The sequence below is a fragment of the Eumetopias jubatus genome, unplaced genomic scaffold (assembly GCF_037043125.1).
Source record: "Eumetopias jubatus isolate StellerSeaLion01/CBP00866 unplaced genomic scaffold, mEumJub1_p1.0 scaffold_3, whole genome shotgun sequence".
Taxonomy (NCBI): Eukaryota; Metazoa; Chordata; class Mammalia; order Carnivora; family Otariidae; genus Eumetopias; species Eumetopias jubatus.
In genome coordinates this window covers 140,789,675-140,809,614 of record NW_028274809.1, presented here as the reverse complement: position 1 = coordinate 140,809,614, position 19,940 = coordinate 140,789,675, and the positions used below count along the sequence as shown (strand labels likewise).

The window sequence follows — 19,940 nt, the reverse complement described above, 5'->3', positions numbered from 1 at the left end:
TCGGTTGGGAGTGAGGAGATTTCTAAGACAACTTCTCATGTGTGTACTGGAAACAAAAGCACCGACCATGAAGCCAGCCTCAGCCTGTTTTTGATGGCAGGAGCTGGGGCTCTGTGAGCCAGAAAGTGGTACAGGGCCTCTTCCAGGCATCGGTCCCTTTCGAGAGTGCAGGGTTGGGATGTGTTTGGGGTTGTTTTTAGACAGAATTATGGATTTCATGGTAATAGCAGGACATGTCGTTAATTCACAGCAGAAAACGTGGTAAGGCTGCTGGGGGTGTGGGTAGGAGGGGTAGAGGACGGGGAAGGGGGCACCAGCAGGAGAAAAGCAATGATGCTGCCGGAGCTGTAATTTGAGGAGAAGACCAAGTTCTGGATGTCAGCATTTAGTATATGAGGAGAGTCACATATTACAGGGTAAAGGAAATTTTCATCCACGACAAGTCCACCTTCTTGATTTTTAAACATCTACCGAGCAAGGGTGACCTCAGGCACCTACATATGTGGGTCCATCTTTCCCTGAAGAAAGACAAAGTGGCCACTAGTTTTCTAGTTGAGCTTCTCAAGGGTCCTAAAGCTCCTTATATATCTATGTATCACATCCCATTCCTGTCAGAATCTGTTCTCCATGGATCCAATCCTTCCGATAAAGGGCTCATCTCCAGAGAGTTACTGGAAACGTGCAAATAAGTTACCTTACCAAGTCTGTGATGCCCACTGTGATACTAACTTGATGGTGGAGAGTGAGGCCTGCTAGAAGGACACAGAGGACAAGCAAGTTTTGGTAAGGGTGGGGCGCGTGATAGGAGGTCAGCTCCACCTGGGCTAGAACCACGTTGACATGACTCACCGATGGATCTCCAGAACCTGGCACAGCCTCTGGCCTGTGGAAGGCCGGGGTAATAACAATACCTAACAGGTACCAATGGTGTCCACACCACTAAGCCATGCTCACAATAACCCTGTGAAGCAGGTGTGATTACCTTCATTTTAGAAATGAAAAAAATGTTGGTGCAAGGGGGTAGTTATCATTCAAGGTTTCCTGGACAGTGAGGGGCAGAGCCAGGATTGAGGCCAGGCCGCTTGGTGCCCAGACCTGATCCAAACCCCTACACTCTGCTGCCGCCTCCCTCAATGACTACTTAATTAACAGAGTGAAAAGAGGATGGCAGGACAAAGTGGAAACTCCGTAAGGCTGAGGGTGGCTGGACACGGTGAGAAGAGAGATTCCCAGGGCTGGAGGAACTGTGACGTCTGTAGTCTCACTCCCCAGTCCTGCTAGGCGCATGCTCGCCAGGTCAGAGGCTCATGTTGCCCTCATAGAGCCTGTGGGATGAGGTTTGGGAAGAGCGAGTCCTTTCCTTGTCTGCTCCCCTCCATTTCCAGGTTGGCAAGGCCCCCAAGAGCAGGTGGCAAGTTGTTATGGGAGGAAAGGATGGAGCCCAGTTATCTTTGCCGTTTGAGAGTACGGGCCCATTTTCCCATGGGGCTTTTTTCTTTCCTGCCTTGTTTACCACATCAGTGTATATTTTTACCTCTCCTGCTCGCCAGCCTCAAGGATGAAAGCCACGTTCTGAAACTGGGCAAAGGACCCAGCTCTTGCAGAAGTTCTGCCATAGACATCATTAAAATACATGGTTAAGAGTGGCTTTCCGCTGCGGGGTGCTAAACTTGAAGAATGTTCTTCACACAGTATCTCTTCTCTACACTCCTAACATCTTTACTCCGACAGATTTAAAGACAACTCTGAGGATTTACTTTCTTACAGAGGCAGCGTGAAAAACTGAAAAGTCTTTTCTCTTTTATGTTTTTGTTTTATTGTTAGGTGGGAAGGGTATTGTACTTGACAGTGGGAAACTTCTCTTTACATGAATTAAGTCTCCTTACAGGTTGCAAATGATTCCTCTGACCCCAGTATGTGGGCCTGAACTGGGCAACCAGAAGATGTGGTGTCGCGGCTTTAGTATAGCACACACAGCGCAGGAGCAGTGGAAATTCGTGGAAAACTTTTAGACCAAACTGCTTATATACTGCAGGCTTCAGCTGCCACTTTACTTGATTCCTCCAACTTCCTACATTTCTCGCATCCTCTCCCTTCCCCTCCACGTTCTCACCAAACATTCACATGTAAGGATCACAGGTGGGGGGATAGCTCTCGGAGGAAGGTCATAAAAAAGAGATGCAAGATGAGCACAGATGATCTTTTTTTTTTTTTTTAGATTTGGGTATCTGTTATGCATAATTACCAGGGGCCAGGCTAGTTGTTTAGCAGTTCTGGGGATTACGAGATAGCTCAGAGACAAAAATAAAATTCATAGTTTGCATTTTAGGAAAGGAAATTGGGTCTGGCATAACTGAAATCTCTAAATGAACTATGATCAAGGCTAGTGTTAAACTCGGCTACACTTAGAAGGTTGGACTGCCCAGCTGTCATTAATGTATCCAGTTCCAAACAGAAGGAAAAACCTATTTAAATCAAAAATTAATTAATCAAAAATTAATTAAATCAAAAAACCTTTGCAGGTGATCTCAGTTTCTGGCTCTGATGGTTTTAAATCAGACCTCAGAAAACTTTTCTCATGTGCATGAGCTTGCCGATCTTGTGATAGGGGATAAGGGTAGGTTTTGTATGGCGCTTCAGTTTGGGGACCTCAGGTGGTGTTGGTCAGAGACTGGTTGCTCAATAAAATGTAAAAAGAGGAGAAAAATAATAGTAGCACACCAAATCTAGGTGTGGTTAACATCCCATCAGCCTGACAACTCTTGGGACTAAGGCAACAGAGTTAGTAAATTTCAAGACTAGACATATTTTTTATGGGTCCCTTCAGGACTACTAATGGATACCATAAGTGGGCATCTGCCACACCACATTCTAAATGCTAAACAATTCTGTAAATCTGACGCTCCCTGCCAGACTTGATGACACAGCTATTAATATACGGTATCCCCCAGAAACAAATATAAAAGATGCAGAACAAGATTTACGGGCATGTTAATTACAGCATTATTTATAAGAGTAAAAAAATGGGAAGTTAAATGCCTAACACATAGGTCTGTGGTTCAGTTATTGTGTATCTACATTATGCAGTCATTAAGAATCACGTCTTTGAGGAACATTTGGTGACAAGAAAATATTTATGATATAATGAGAAATCAAAAAGGTACAAAACTGAAAACAATATGATAATATTTATTTATGGGTTTTTCCCTCTGGTCATATATATGCACATGACTGGAAAGGAGGAAAATAAAACATTAATGGTGGTTATCTCTGAGTAATGAGATACTAAGTGCTTTTCTTTTACCTCTGTATTTTTTTTCTGTAATTTTCCAGTTCCTTACAAATTACTTCCTTTACAATAAAATGTATTGTTTTTAAAAAGCACTTGTCAACTGTCACAAGAATATCCAGCTAAGCCAGGACCAGTCCTATATAATTGTTATTAATAAATAATATATAAAATTTCTGCCCATGTAAATAATTATAGTGAAAAAAAAAATCTGTATGTCTTTGTCAGTAACCTCTGGGTCAGAGGCTTTAAACCTCATGATCTGCATTAAAATTCATCCTGTCAAAATCCCGCCTTCCACATTAAATACTATTTATGTTGTTAAGTAGAGAGAGGGAACTGGTATGTTGAGTACGTAGTCTGAGCCAAGTGTTTATGTACATGGTTTCCCTGAGCACAATTATGGATGGGGAAGGTAAAGTTCAGAAAGGTTGAATAACTTGCCCTGGTCACATGGCTATTTGGGGGTCAAAATGGACTCAAAACCTCTCAGTCTGGTTTGAAAGCCTTGATTTCTTCTACCACTGCAGAGCTGATAGAAACTTTAGATGAGACACAGACTTCATTGCAGACATTTAAAAATATCTCCACAAGATATTGCACAAGTGCTTCTCATATGTGGCCAAAAAAACTAATTTTTGTTTCTTTTCATTCACATCACCCCAGTGAAGGTGGTAGGGAAACTGCCCAAGGGAGACAACACTACAGACAAAACAGAGAAAGACAAGTGAAGAGCCCACCTACTGGGAAACCTCTGAACGAACAGGCAGTGATTATGATGACTACCCTCACCTTCGGGCCGGTGAGGCAGTGGCCACCAGTGGTGACCAGCAAGTGTGGCTGGGCTCGATCTTCCACAAGTATCTCACCCACCTCTGGTTACGGTGCTGCTCCTCCCTCCTACTTGGCCTGAACCCCATCTCCCAACAGTCATTTCTTCTGCTGATTACAAAGCCCACATCCTGCATTCCAGAGAGGAGTTTTTCAAAGCTAAAAACTTTCCTTTAGGAAGGACAAAAGAACTCAAAGATGATCTTCCACTTTTTTCATTTAATAATGAATGGCTTTTGATGTTTCTCAAAATGAGAGCCTAGGGACTAGATATTGTCGTAGGCTTATCTTCACAAGTATCGTCAATTTAATTTAACCAACAGATGAGCTCATAATCATAACTAAATCCTGCTCAGAATGTCAGTTACAAAGTAATTCCATGTCCATTCTCTCATTTGCTTCTCACCATCAGCCTTATGGAAAGAAAGGCAGGTAACTCCATCCCCATTTACAGACCAGGAAACTAAGGCATACTGCCATTTTGGCTGGCTTGCTGGATTTGACGGAAGGCACAGAGGGACTGACTGAGGGGAGAGAATGTGAAGGTTCTGGCTGAGAATGTGGCAGCAGTGTGTCACTGGAGGACAGGACCCTGGAAAAAAGCTCTAGGGTAAGGATGGGGCTTATGAAATATTCAAGTGGGAAGAGAAACTACTTAGGTAGAAATATTGCCTGTGGAGAGCTCTGTATGAATGGCTTCCTCCTCTCCTTTTCTACTTTCTCAGTCCTCTCCATTCTTCAGAGCCAACCCAAATCTCACAGCTCTGGGAAGCCATTTTTTTTTTTAAGATTTTATTTATTTATTTGATGCACACAGAGAGAGAGAGAGCGCGCGCGCGTGCACAAGCAGTTGGGAGGGGCAGAAGGAGATAGAGAAGCAGACTCCCAGCTGAGCAGGGAGCCCGATGTCAGGCTCAATCACAGGACCCTGGGATCATGACCTGAGTTGAAGGCAGACGTTTAAAAAGACAGCCACCCAGGTGCCCCCCGGAAAGCCATTCTTAATTATCCACCAGAAAGAAACCATAGTAATACCACCTTAAGGTTTTCACATGCCTTCGCTCATTACAACATTGTGACACATTTCTGAGGGTGGCTTTGCTATCTGTTTTACAAACAGGAATATGAAGCTCAGAAGGGCTCACCTGTCCCCAGCTGACACGGGTAATAACCTGCAAAGTCCAGATTTCAAACTACATCACGTCATAGCTGCCTCACCTTCCTGTACACTTATCACATCTTGTATATCACCCAAGTGTCCCCTTATTCCTCTACTCAGTTTTAAGTTCTTTTCTTTTTTTTTTTTTTTTATTTGACAGAGAGAGACACAGTGAGAGAGGGAACACAAGCAGGGGGAGTGAGGGAGGGAGAAGCAGGCTTCCCGTGGAGCAGGGAGCCCAATGCAGGGCTCGATCCCAGGACCGTGGGATCATGACCTGAGCCGAAGGCAGACGCTTAACAACTGAGCCACCCAGGCACCCCTCAGTTATAAGTTCTTTGAGGGCAGACGGCAAGTCTTATGTTTCTTTGTAACCACCCCCACTGCCAGCATTTAGCAGAGGTCCATGTACACAGTAGGTTCTCAATAAACGTCAGACATTAAATATATGTTTGGTAGGAACAGTAGTTATTAAGAGGGATTTTTTGGTACTTTCTATGTCAGGCTTTCTGCAGTATATAATTAAAACAAGAGTGAACATGAAGTATATAATTTCTCCTAGCTCTAGCTTAATCAGGCATTCATTACCATGTCTGATTCTGTGTTATATGAAAAGAACTGCTTAGTAAGCATTTTCTGTGATGGGGATAACCAAACACATACAGATTATCAGAGAGATTTTCAAAAAGACAAAAGCAAAACCATCAAACACAGGGAGGGACAATGATCTGCATGGCATAATATTTCACCTGGGACAAAGGACCTTCCAAGGCAAAGAGAGTACTTGACTAAGGTTGGGCAACTGGATACGCAAGGAACACTGAGATAGGAAGTCGGGGTGCTAACTGGGATCTTGTGTCAAGAAGATGGATGCACCACGCTACTGCGTCAGAAACAAGAGAGGCAATGCTTTCAAGGGCTTTTCTGAGAGAAGGGGTTTGCTCTGAAACCTCTCCAGCATAACAATCATTTCATTACCATCTTCAGTGACAAGCAAACTTAATAAATATACATGCAATATACAACTTATTACCTTGTTTGGTCTCGTTCCATTTGTCCTCTCAACCCATCATTAGTATATAGCTTTGAAAATATAAAGGGCTCAAAGAAATTCGCTAAGATGAGAATTTTAACAATACAGATTGGCTCAAGTACCTTGAAATTGACGTTCGGTAATCTCAGCTAATAACAGCAGTGCCTGTCTACCATATTTTATTGCCAAACCATTCATAGTAATCTTAATAAGCCACTGAGAGGCAGGGCTTCTGACTTCCTCGGGGTTATAAATAAAGTGCCACATACCTGTGGGCATTCAACCAATATCAAGAAACAAGAGCAAATATCAGGTTAGTGGTACCTACATTTGTGTCCTCATGGCTGTGGCCATTGGTCTCGACCATTTCCTTGGTACCTTTTAACTGCAAAAGAAAAAACAAAAACAAATAAAAAATCCCAAATGAATAAGCAAGCGTATCTGTTAAGTATATATCATCCTGTTAACTCTGATTTATCTTGAGGTCACACTTTATAAAACTTGCGAGGAAAAAAAAAACAGATGGAGCACATAATTCTAATGAGTCTTATTGAAACCAGTTTGAGACCAATATTTTATAAAACTTGATGGCTGGCAAAAAATAAATGGGTCTTGATCATTATTTTTTAAATAATGAGATTAGAAAGCAGTTCCATAGGCATAAAATGTATAAAATTGGTTCTTAAGAATAACAAATGATTTCATTTCCTAGTTGTATTGCTATTAATTTCAACCCTGCAGTGTTTGCAAGTTGCCACCAGCTAAATGATGTTATAGAAACGATTACTCGTGAATGATGTATTTCCGGTTGTTCTAACATGCTGCAGGGCTACTCGACATGTCTTCCTTGAGAACATATTTGAATGACTGGCATTGTTTCTGGAGGCCTAAGAAAAAAAAAGATGATTTTCTTTTTGTAAAGGAAGAATTGGGGAAACATTTCCTTGGTCACTGAGGCATCAGAAGAAAAGCTATTTCTCAAATGAGATTTTTAACAGTGAACATTTGAAAACAGTCCTCTATTTACTTTCTCTCAGAAGGCTTAGGAGAGATCACTTATCAGGAGATTTCTGGAAACCTTTAATTGGCATTTTATCCTCGCCCGGCTCGAAGCAGACATTTGGAAGCAGAGAGCAAGGGCAAAGGGTGAGCAGACCTTGCAGCGGCTCACCAGTATTTCTTCCTGGCTTATTAGTGCTCAGGAAGCAGCATCTTTGTCATCATCTTTTTTTATGCCGAAGATAAAGTATTCAGGGCAGGAAATAAATGCTTAAAGTTGGAAAGAAAAGAAGAAAATAAATGTGGCTATACTGACAATGTGTCTGATCCAGAATACTTACTGGTTCTTTCTGGTTATTTGTACATACTAAAATGAAAGCTTCTTCTTTTCTTTTCTTTTTTTTTTTTTCTTAAGACAATGTCCAATTCTCAGCAAGAAAGCCACATGCTCTCCATGCCATGAAAGGGGCTTTGCCAAAGGAGGGGTAACAAGGAGAAACTGAGGCTGGGGCAGCTGACTATGGACCAGAGGCTCTTTGGCTCATTTCCACATGGCTCCTGCTTGAGAAACAAGAATTCTGCCCACTGGTTTTCAGGGCCCCCTCACTGATGTTTCTGCACACAACAACTACAATGTGTTACAGACATGAAAAGCGAACGAGCCCCACAATGATAGCAAGACCAGCCATTATCAGAGGGCACAGAAGGACCTAAAACCCTCTCTGTGTTCCTCGCGGAAGGTTTCCGCTTGCAGGTGTTCCTCACATTTCTCCTCACCAACCCTCTCTGCTCTGCTTCCCTGACACAATGGGGAAGGCCTTGCTATCTTGCCATGGAAGTAAAGGATCATGTCGTGAAAGCCAGTTCCACCTTTACAAGTTTACCAACACAGACAAGCTCACTGCTCTCCTCCCTAGTAAAAAGATTCCATCCCGCTACTCCATGTCCTCCTGTCTTGGAACACTCCCGTGGGCTCTCCTCGTACTCCCTGCCCACCAGTCCTGTTCCCTCCCCTGCCCTCTTCTGCCAGAGCCACGGCAGGCCACCGCTCCCTCCTGCACCTGCAGGCTGGCCGCTGCTTTGCCCTCACTGGCCTCTCTGCCTGTCCTCTCCTCTAGCTGCTCCTCTCCTCCAGATGGAGCGGAGTGTCCTGGCTGATGATACCTGGGCTTGTGAAGAAGCTCCAGATGTCAGAGGCTGCCACCTTTGGAAAAGAGGTGAAGGGCAGGAGCCAGTGGGGCCTGAAGCGACCGAGAGAAGCTGCATCCTAGCAAACAAGGAAGGCTGGGAACCTTCTGGGGAGTCTAGGGAATAATCCTGCCTCCCCTGATGGGGATGGGGCAGGGCCTAATGATGGTAAGTGTCTGGCCTCATGACCTGTTCTTTCTTTTAGGATTCTCATCAAATGGCATCATTTTGAATAGCAAAGTACCGGGTCTTCAGAAAAAGGTGTATCTTTTCCACTGCGTGCGTGCGTGTGTGTGTGTGTGTGTGTGAATGATAGCAAAGCTCTAGGCGCATGCAGTCATACTTTCCAGGAGTGATGCTACTTGTTTAGGCCCTGTCTATGCAGGCACCGAAAAAGTGTTTAGATATGTAGTTACTCTACATAAGTCCAAAGAAAGCCTCACGGGACAATGCTCACAGAGGTATAGAGGTGCGTTTTCAAGTGTATGTCTGTGTGCGGGTGGCTGCCTGCAAGGAGATGGAAGGAACATGTCCACTGTGTGCTCCCAACTGCAAGGATGACAGGGGCACCCGGCTAGGGGCTCCCGGGAAAACAGCCTAGGGGCGGCAATAGCAACCAAATGCATTTGCTTGCAGTGTGTCACTGGCCTTCTCAGACAGACGTACTTTTGATGTCTTTGCTTGAAAAGAGCTATCCCATTTAAATGAGCACAGCAGATCTAAAAACGATTCCTTCCCAGTCGTATTTTCTAGCTCTTTAGTGATTTTAGTTGTTCTGGATCTTCTTCACGTTCCCCATTTTTTTTTTAAGTAATGGAGATGGAGTGCAATGTTGCACTACAGCCTGTGTGTGCACTTTCTCCTCTCTAAAAATGCAGGCCCTAACAAGAAGATTCCGGTGCTTTCTGCAAACCTCAGAATCTCTTTTTGTGATGGGGGCTTAGACCTCAAATCAAAATACAGGCAGAGCTCAGAGGTATTGTGGGTCGGGTTCCAGACTGCAATAAGGCGAGTCAACTGAACTTTTGGGTTTTCCAGTGAATATAAAAGCTAAGTTTTCACTATCCTGTAGTGTGCAATAGCATCATGTCTAAAAAGACAATGTACAGAAAAGATCTGAGTCATCTGGAAAAAGGAGAAATCCACCCCTCCCCATCCCAGCAAATCGAGGAGAGGGGGGAATGGCGGGGGTTGGGGAGGAAGGAGGGAGAGCACAGAACAGCAAAGCTCAGAGTTCTGGCTGATCAGGAGCAAATTTGGACCAAATCAGCGCTACTCTTCTGGAAGTCTTTCAGTCACGCACAGGAGGAAAGCCCAGTGAGTTTAGGGGCTCCTAGCTAGCCGGCCACTGTGAATTCAGTCAGTAGTTTTCGTCCAATCGTACGTCACCCAAAATCATACAGATTCAGCCTCAGTCTACATTACTCAATCTGTCCTAATCACATAATCACCAGTCTCAAAAAGCATTTTCCTCCAAAGCTTATGAAGTATCCAACATCACCACTTTTCACTCACAAGTCACCTAATACTTTCAGGGGAAAGGAACGAAAACTGTATTTTCCTGCTCCTAAGCCACAAAGATCTAAAAACCGCTTGTAAAGTGACTGAGTCACAGCTGGCTATATTCTCCCGATGACATATTTTCAGCAATATCATTTTTGATGTTATTTATATGGTACAAATAACCTTTGCATAAGCCACTGTGGGTGAAAAAAAATGTAAAACAAGCTAAATTTGATTACCCCAAAAGGTTGGGGTTACTCTGTGTGATTTTTTTTTCCCCTCCTCCCAATTACCATTCATTCCATCGTTGGCAGCATGGGAAGGCCAGAAACAGGAAAGCATTTCAAGAGCTCTCCTGTGTAGATACTGGGCTCAGATTTCACTCAGATTTCCCCCTGCTGCTGAGCAATCCATCTTACGCTGTTGTAAGACAATACTTCCAAATCCACTTATCAATGTCTGGCCACACTTCAGTATCAAAGAAAGCCGGGATGAAATGGTCAGATTTACAAACTTCATAGAAAAGGTTTGTTGCTCACTGTGGTTATTAGATAAGTGCCTTGATGCACGGGGATGATTTTTCTTTTTTTTTTTTAACGTCCCTATGAATCAGTCATTCCTCTTCATTTGTTTGCCTGAGTGCCGCAGGTGATGCTAAATGCATCTTCCTCGCTGTTACACTTAAGGGGAAACTAGCTGCTTGCTTTGACACACATCCGCATCTCCGATACTTTAAAACTTTATTTTATTATTAAAATAAATACTATTAAAAATTCATTTGTCTTTTGGAGTAAACTTTCACATGTCACTGGAGGGCTTGGGTGGTCCCCATCGGGGAAGGAGGGAGAAAGCTTATGAATTCCACGTAGTAGTGCTGCCCCAAAGTTGTGACGGGGCACGGGTGGATCAGACAGCAGATGGACTGCAGAAACAGCTGGGCGCCTGTCGGGCAGAAGGGGTGTATGTGCCCGGGATGGAAATGGTGCCCGAATCGGAGCTGCTGCCTCAGCTTACCTGTTCCTGGAGGACTTTAAGTAATGCCTGCGTGTGTGACTGTTCTTCCTTTGCTTGTTCCAGTTCTGACTTTTTGTTGTTTAACTCCTCCTGGATGGTCAGCAATTGCTGTCAACGTAAGAACATTTGAGATAAGTAGGCTGGAAGGCCAGGTGACTGTAACATTCCAATGCATGAGAAGATTTTTGCATGTCTTAATAGCTTAATCCAATAGCTTTGCATGTCTTAAAGCTTAATTAATTCAGTTAACTTTTGTGCCCCCACCCCCATGACTTAGTGTAACAATATTGCAGGGTTTTTTTTTTAATATTTTATTTATTTGCTTAAGAGAGGGGGGAGAGAGAACAGAGGGAGAGGGAGAAGCAGGCTCCCCACTGAGCAAGGAGCCCAATGCAGGACTCCATCCCAGGACTCCGGGATCATGACCTGGGCTGAAGGCAGACACTTAACTGACTGAGCCACCCAGGCGCCCCAATATCACAGGTTCTAACACATTATTAGGTTGTCGGGACCCTGCTGCACAATAAAACAAGTTTGTGCTAAGGATGTGTGAAGCCACCCTCAAAGTCCTTGGAATAAAGGCGTATTTGTAAAAATATGTGGAATAGTGTTGATAGACAACAGGTTTTGATAGATGAAGAAATTACATAATAAAAAAAAAAAACTGGATGTGATTCGTCAGGTTGCCCAAAGTCACTTCATTTGACGTCAGACAGGAGGGCTGGTCTTCCAGCAGTAGCCCTGCAGAGCTACTTGACCAAGTGGCTGGGACTGCAAAAGACCCTTTTCCTTTCTCTGTTATGATGGTGATGTTTTATTAGATCAGCAGGACTGAAGTCCAAACTGCAATCAATATATCAGCCGAGAAAACTGCTGATATAAGCCGTCAAAACACTAAGCTATGGCCTACACTGCTGTTTTTAAGCAGGGCCCCTGAAGGGATTTTTGTAAGCCTTGCCTTGAGCTTCCCTGGCCCTATCAACTCATGCTGGGGCTTACCCCTTGTCTGCTGCAAGCACTGTGCTGCCTGGCACGAGTTCTCTGCACCGGGGTTTTATGTTAATATACACACATTCGAGAGGCTTCGCAACGAGCCGCAGAAACGGCTATATCGACTCCGAAGATTCTCAACAACACAGGGCTAGTGTGAACAGACAGAAGAGCCTCCCTTCCGCTGCCGCCCGTAACTAGCGCTGCGCAAGGGGCAAAGTGTTAGCGCATTCCTGCCGCGGAGGTAGTGGTCTCCATCATCAGGCCTGCTTCTCTGGGGCCGCACAGCAGCCTGGCCGCTCTTAATACCAAGGCCGGAGTAAACCCTGGTGCTGGATTGCTGACACTTAAACCCACCAACTGGAAGGATTAAGTTAAATATTTAAAACCTCGTTTGGGGGGATATGGGGAGTAGGCAGCACTCAGAGAAACACGCTGTGTTTTCCCTTGGGCTTGCTTCTTCTGTTCCCTCCTTTGGCACTGGATAGACATGTAGGAACCTACTTTGGTCCCCTCCCCCACAACCCAGCATAAACAGTGATTTCCTCGCGGTTTCCTAAACTCTGGACCTCCGGTTTCACCACCTGCGCACGTGAGACTCCCATGTGAGGTGATACACACATCCTGCACCAGCTCCCTTAGCACCGTATGTGATTTAATTGTGCATCATTGATTAAAGTACAGAAACCAGAGAGCCCATATTGTACTTTGGCACCGTGACAAGTACCTAAAATGACTGCTTCCGAAGTGTGGGGAGGGACTCTGCTCCTTCGCTCTCATTCATGACTGGCCCCCGGAACTGGTCCCCCGGGGGGGGGGGGGGCGGCGGCGGTGGGGGGGGGGCGGGGGGTGGTGGGACTGGGGAGGGGGGCTGGTGCTTGGACTTCGATGATGCCCGGGGAATTTTTACATATCAGACAAGTTTCAAATCCAGTCCTTAAGCCTCCTTTAAACAGGAGCCAAACGAAGGGCAGGAAATAAGGGTAGGTCGCTTATGTCCGTTCACTGCAGCACGCGGGGCCACAGGATTCAGCTACAGCTAGTGTCCAGCAGAAGGGGGTTGGCTCGGTCAGTGACGGCCATCTGTACAGCGGGACTCCAAGCAGCCGGGGAAAACCACAAACATCTCTGCACACGGAGGAAGCACACAGTACACTGTGTCCCCCACGGAAACGGCAGGTTACAAAAAGGTCTCACTGAATTTTGCAACACGTTCATAGACAAGGATATGGATACTTTCTATGGGTGAGTGGGTTAAGGATCTTTAGGTAATTTTCTGGTATGTCTGTAAGGAGCATATGCTGCTTGAGTAATGTTGTTATTGCCGGCACTGAATAAATAAGAGGGGAAGTGAGAATTCTATTGGAATTTGTCATTTCATCCACACATTGACAACACCGCTTTATTCTATTGAAACACACACACACACACACACACACACATACACACTCCCTCCCTGGACCTCATTTCTCACCGAGGCTTCTGTCCCATTCCATTCTTCCTGGGAACCACACTTTTTATTATTTTTAATTGTACTTATTTTACTTTTTATTTTTTAAAAACTTATTTAAGTATAGTTGACACAGGATGGTATATTAGTTTCAGGTGCACAACATAGTGATGTGACAATTATATGCCTTGCTCTATGCTCACCACAGTAAGTGTGATCACCATCTGTCATGATACGGTGTTGTTATGATATTACTGACTATATTCCTTATGCTGTACTTTTCATCTCTGTGGAATCACACTTTTTAAAATAAAATGTCTTCTCTGTCATCCCCACTTCCTTCTCCTACGTAGGCAACTACTTCCAAGGGTTTCTATCTTTTTTCTTGGAGTGTGTTTTTCTAAAATATATACTGTTTTCTGAGGATGCCTTTTTTGTGATTTTGTCATATTTCTTGTTATTTATGTTTTTACTAAGCACTATTTTTTAAAGACCCATCCATGTGAATATGTACATATCTAACCTGTTGCTTCCGAGGGCTGTGTAATATCCTATGGAGTATGTCCACCCAATTATACCTGATCCACTCTCCCAGAGAAAGCCACTCAGATGACCTGTGGTTCTCACCCTATCCAAGGTTGCAGTGGAACATGCTAGTGCACGTTACCTTACGGACCCGCAGGAGGATCTCCCTGGGATCCATATCCAGCGGCGGAACCGCTGCTCCGGAGGGTGTGCCTAAGATGTTAAGTTGCCAAACCTGCCCACCCACCGGGGTGTACAAGAGTCCCTCCCTGTGCCCCACAGCCGCACTAACACTTAGTGTTACCCACCCAGCTTTCTAATATTTGTCAGAGTTCTCATATGTCTAATAATATAGAGATTCTTCATTAAACCTTTTTGTACTTCTCTAACTCCTTGTGATTTTAAATATCACATCATATGCTTGCTAGCTGCTGAGGTTTATTTACACTTCTTAAAAGACTATTCAAGGGTAGTGGTCTTAAATATGGGAATCTTTTTTGAAGATTTTATTTATTTATTTATTTATTTATTTATTTATTTATTTGAGAGAGAGAGAGAGAGAGAGAGCCCTAGCAGGGGGAGGGGCAGAGAATCTTAAGCAGACTCGCCACTGAGCCCCACGCGGGATTCGATCTCACGACCCTGAGATCGTGACCTGAGCGGAAACCAAGAATCAGATGTTTAACCTGCTGAGCCACCCATGCCCCCCAAATATGGGGAACTTTTCAAAACAATACTGATTCCTGGGCCCTCAAGAAGACCAATTAACTCAGAACATCTAGGCAATGATACCTTAAAAGAAAACAGCAACAACCACCTTAATAGATAATTCTAATGTGCGACTGGGATGGAAACCACTGCTTCCATGAATGCTCATTTAAATCGCATTCTACTCCAGCGTGACTTCCATCCAGAGTGCCCTACTCACACTGTCCTCACTCACCGATGCTTTTCTCCTGGCCGGCCAGTTTGCCAGGTTCTTTTCTTCCTGCTCTATGCCTTCTCCAGGGGATCTGTTCACTCTCATGGCTTCAAGGGCACATCCCACGTGCTTACGCTTTACAAGCGTGACTTTATAGTCTCTGCCTCATTCCTGCTACCCACTAGACCCTTAACTTTCAGTGTTTCAAGCTCTGCCTACGATACCTCCCTTCCCTGAGTCTGCTCCCCCGGAATCCAGAGTTAAAAGCTTGAAGTCCACCCCTCTGTAACCTCTCTGCCCATTCCTCTGCCTTTTCTCCCTCCATCCTCACCGTCATAGTTAAGGCAACCCTTTCCTCCCCTCTGGGTTTGCTTGTTCCCCCAGTCATTCACCCTACACTCCTGAGAGAACCGACCATCGAAAAATTCAAGTGCTCCTGTACTTAAAAAATATTACTGGTTCAGCATTTTTCACAGAACTAGAACAATGATACTAAAATTTGTAGGGAACTACAAAAGACCCCAAAGAGTCATAGCTATCTTGAGAAAGAATAACAAAGCTGGAGGTATCACAACCCCAGATTTCAAGACCCACTACAAAGCCATCGTAATCAAAACAGCATGGTACCAAAAATAGACATACAGATCAATGGAACAGAACAGAGAGCCCAGAAATAAACCCATGCATAAATGGTCAATTAATCTACAACAAAGGAGGCAAGACTATACACTGGGGAAAAGACAGTATCTTCAGTAAATAGTGCTGGGAAAACTGGACAGCTATATGCAAAAGAATGAAACTGTATCATTTTCTTAGACCATACACAAAAATAAATTCAAAGTGAATTAAAGACTGAAATGTGAGACCTGAAACCATAAAACTCCTAGAAGAAAAGGTAGGCAGGAATTTCTCTGACATCAACCATAGCAACATTTTCCTAGATTTGTCTCCTCAGTCAAGAGAAACAAAAGCAGAAATAATCTATTGGGACTGTACCAACATAGAAAGCTTCTGCACAGTGAAGAAAACCATCAACAAAACAAAAAGGCAACCTACTGGATGGGAGAAGACATTTGCAAGTGATATAGCTGATAAGGGGTTTGTATCCAAAATATATGAAGAACTTACACAAGTCAACGCCAAAAAATGGTACGCCTGAAACTAATGGAACACTGTGTGTCAACTATACCTTAATAATAATTTAAATATACTTTTGGTTCCCCAACCTCTACTAGATAAAATCCAAACCAATGATCTCATCCTTCCCTGGATGTGCCAGGTCCTTTCCTGACTCCGTGCCAAGCTCACTACCCAGAATTCTGCCTGGCAGATTCCTATTCATTCTTCCACTTAAAGAATGCTTTCAGATGAGCACCACCCATATGATGACTTTATACAATAGAAAACAGCCACATCCAATAGGGAGCCATGACTCCTCACTAGGGCACACAGTTAAGCAGTGAAGCGGGGGCTCGATTTAATTTCCACTTGCCCATTCGGCCTGGTGCCTTTGTCTGTGGCAGCACCTGCACAACCACATGCGGCATCCTTGGGTTCTTCTGCAATAAAGACCTCCCTCCCTCAGTCACCCAAGCAAAGTTAATTGTCCTAACTTCTATGCTCCCAAAGCACTTAATATGCAATACTACCTTTCATAGGTATCTCCCTGACTAGACTATATCCACCAGTGGTAGGGTCAATAAGTAGGGCATCCCTAACACATAGTAGGTGCTGTATGAATGAATGAGTAAAGAAAGGAATAAATGCTTGCTCTGGTTTACCCACTTCTATGGGATTAAGCCAAGATCCAGTAGAAAAAAACAACAACAAAAAATACACACACATAGACAAAAACCAAAACAACTACAATAACAAAAACTACCTGAGGCTCTGTCACTGGGCGATTCATTGTTGTAGACATCGGGACACATGGGGGACACATAGGGAGACATATGGAGCTTTCTGAAAAGAATAGCAGTTCCATGGAAGACATTTTCATTCATGACTCCGGCAGTCCCAGATCTCCTCCTTAATCTAATGGGGATTATTTCTTAAAAGGCTAAGGCAATCTACTCATTGAATGTGTAATTCTGTAATTTCTCCCCTGTGTTCCATCAAAAAAAACAAAACAAAAACAAAACAAAAAAACACCACTAGAGGAAAAATAAAATCAACACCCGCTAGACTGTTTTCCAGATTCTTCCAGATTAATGTTTTCTTTTGTTTACAAAGCATAAACTCGTGAATCTAATATTTACATATGCAAAACGGTGGTGAATCAAAACTGCTATTCTTCATTTGACTAGATGTCCTGTAAAAACAACGAGCTAATCTGCCACTAGATAATTTAAGTCAGCCTTTCTGGTTCTTCTTCACTTGAAATGTATGAGACTGTATCATCTTCTTTCTAGTTTGAATGTTTAAGTACTAAAATACCTCAATTACAGAAGTTCACAGGCAGCTAGAACTTAATCAGAAGAGTCTCTCGGTTGGATTAGCTGACTGCAGCATAATTTTAATTTAACACTGGAGAGTATGACATTAAACAGATGCACTATTACATTTTTTGGTGGTTACAATTGAGTGTGTTCCACTTAGACAATTATCCATATGCCAATCAAGAGCGAACACTCTGGCAGACAATAACAGGTAAATAAATGCCATACCTGACACATCTTGGTATTTCCAGGCCACTGATTTAATAGGATCATTTGTAATGTTCTTTGGGGATGTAGACTTCAGTGTGTAATGGGTCTTTCTCTCTGACAAATTCAAAGAGCATTACAAATGTTATTTGGAGCCCCGGAATAAGTGAGGTCACATTTCCATTTCTACAGATGGGTGAATCATGGGCACACAAAGGTTAAGTCATGTATCCAAGGCCACACTGTCTGGGAGAGACCTACCACTTGCATGTCTCAATTTTCCTGCCTCAGACCGTGGTTCCCACCCTGACACACCACACACCGCACTGTCAGTTGAAAATGGAAATCAGGGCATGCCAAACTCGAAATCCTCCTAGCAACAACTTCTACCTAGGCATTCACCGTTTCCACTTAAAAGCGAGGTTGGTAGAGACATGCTTTTGTGTATACTTCTGTGAACATTGTGATGCATTTAACTTCGCTTTAAAAACTGCAACTCCCGTCCTTGTCTTTTTTCCTTAAATTTTATAATTTTGCTATCAAGGTGAAGTTTTGTGATAGCTAGCAGATTAGGTAAGGTTAGATTCCCTAAAAGTCACAGACAACAGAGCAGATACTCTATATGTAAAGTATCCCAGCAACATCCCTTGATGAGCTGACACTCAGAGAACTGTGGTAATAGGAATCTCTGGCAGAATTGGTGCGCGGCTGGGGGATGGAGGTGAGGGTTAGCATAAAATTGAGAGAACCCATAAATAGCAGACTGATTTGAGGACAGCACAAGATACTCTAATAATGGCTACAACTAGTAGAGTTTCCCTAGGAGATTTTGGGGGATCAGTTTAGATATTAGGAGACTATCGGCTCAGGGGGTCCATTTTGAATCAGAATCCATTCTATTTATTAGAAACAAGCCACTGAATATTCATGCATAAAAGTCTGGAAATATTTGAACCCACAGAGGGTCATCAATTTAAATCTAAATGTGTTTTTGCTCTTTTGATTCAGCTTTAATAAATGTTATTCCATTTCTATAACTTTGCTATAAATTAGATGCCCTACTCAGTGGGTTATGCCTTTGAGGCCAGTAAAGTATCTCCTAAGGAAATGAGGTCCAGGGCCTTCCAAAGGCTGTGGTGGATGTGACTGTCTCTGGATCAACTGATCCCAGCAGGTGTTTTAATATCTAGGCTACATGGCAACACTTGCGAGCCTCCAGCATCACCCCATCTGTGCACCTGGTCTCCAATCTGATTTCTCTGGCTATTTTAGCCTGCAATCTGAAGCCCACCTCTGGCCAGCTCTGCCAGACCCTTGTCACCTTGTCCTGCGGTAAGGAGACAGGATGCATCCATTAATCTTTTCTCCCTTGGCGAGATCCTGCTCCCCAAACACAGCTTACTGCTTCTCCCACCCCCAGTACTCCCCACACCCTCCCCCCTCTCAATCCTGTTTTGGTTCTCACTGATTTCAGAACCACTTAGGAATGTTAGCCATTAGTCTTGCTGATGAAGTCACCTGTGCCTGCCTCTATCTATCACTGTGAATCCTGAGCCAATCCCTGATTGTTAGGGGAAGTTTGAGATGCGGAAAATCAAGTGCCTATGATCATAACAATAAGAACAAGGCTGTGCCTGAAGGCAAACACATCTCACCGTATTCCTGACAGGAGAGAAAGCTGGCTCAGGGGAAGGACAGTCACTTACCACCTGGTAGCAACAACTTTCACTTTTCTCCTTGGGAAAAAAAAAGATGGAATTGAACTAGCCTGAATTTTCTTGTCACACAAGGTGGTAAGACGACTCAAGATCTATTCTGGTTTAAAATGTCATCTGCTTCCACCTGGGAATGAAACTGTGCTTCGATTTATGGCAAGGTACGAGGGTAACCAAGCCTGTGGCCTGTTTTATCAATGGTGGTGCCTCCCTCTCTGCCTCCAGCACAGTGACCCCTGGGGGAGAAACATCTCTAGGAAAGAGCTCCACCCTTCAGATGACTGATAACAGGAACACTGGATCATAGAAATGAAATTGTGCTCTGAGCCTAATATCCTATTACACCAGGCTATACATATTTAATTCCTTGGGTCTTTCCTCATAAATCAATTCCTTCAGGCCCTTAATCTCGTCAATATCTTTTCTGATATTGAATTTTAAATGCCATTCTCATTGCTAGGCAGAAAGGCAATCTCATGCTGGTGACGGGATCGGGCTTCATTTACAGCCAAGAGATGCCTAGAGTGTGGCCCTATTCCCCGACACTGCTTTTAAGATCCTAATGTCGACCAGAGCCAAACAGCCCAAGCACAGGCCTGACTGGGCTTGCCCTCTCAGAGGTCAAGACCATGAACTGGGGTCATGACTATCAGTATCCTGGGAGCCTGAGCCAGTTC

The 19,940-nt window shown here is 43.8% G+C and overlaps 1 protein-coding gene across 1 annotated transcript in view; it reads right to left on the bottom strand.

Annotated features, from left to right (window-relative positions):
* Positions 1-19,940, bottom strand: part of ENOX1 (ecto-NOX disulfide-thiol exchanger 1) — a 251,530-nt gene that overhangs the window by 65,769 nt on the left and 165,821 nt on the right. Inside the window, exons 11-12 of the mRNA XM_028106142.2 lie at positions 11,017-11,124; positions 6,641-6,697 (exon numbers count right to left, since the gene is read on the bottom strand). Of these exons, the coding sequence (XP_027961943.2) occupies positions 6,641-6,697; positions 11,017-11,124 (165 nt within the window). The remainder of the gene's footprint in view (positions 1-6,640; positions 6,698-11,016; positions 11,125-19,940) is intronic.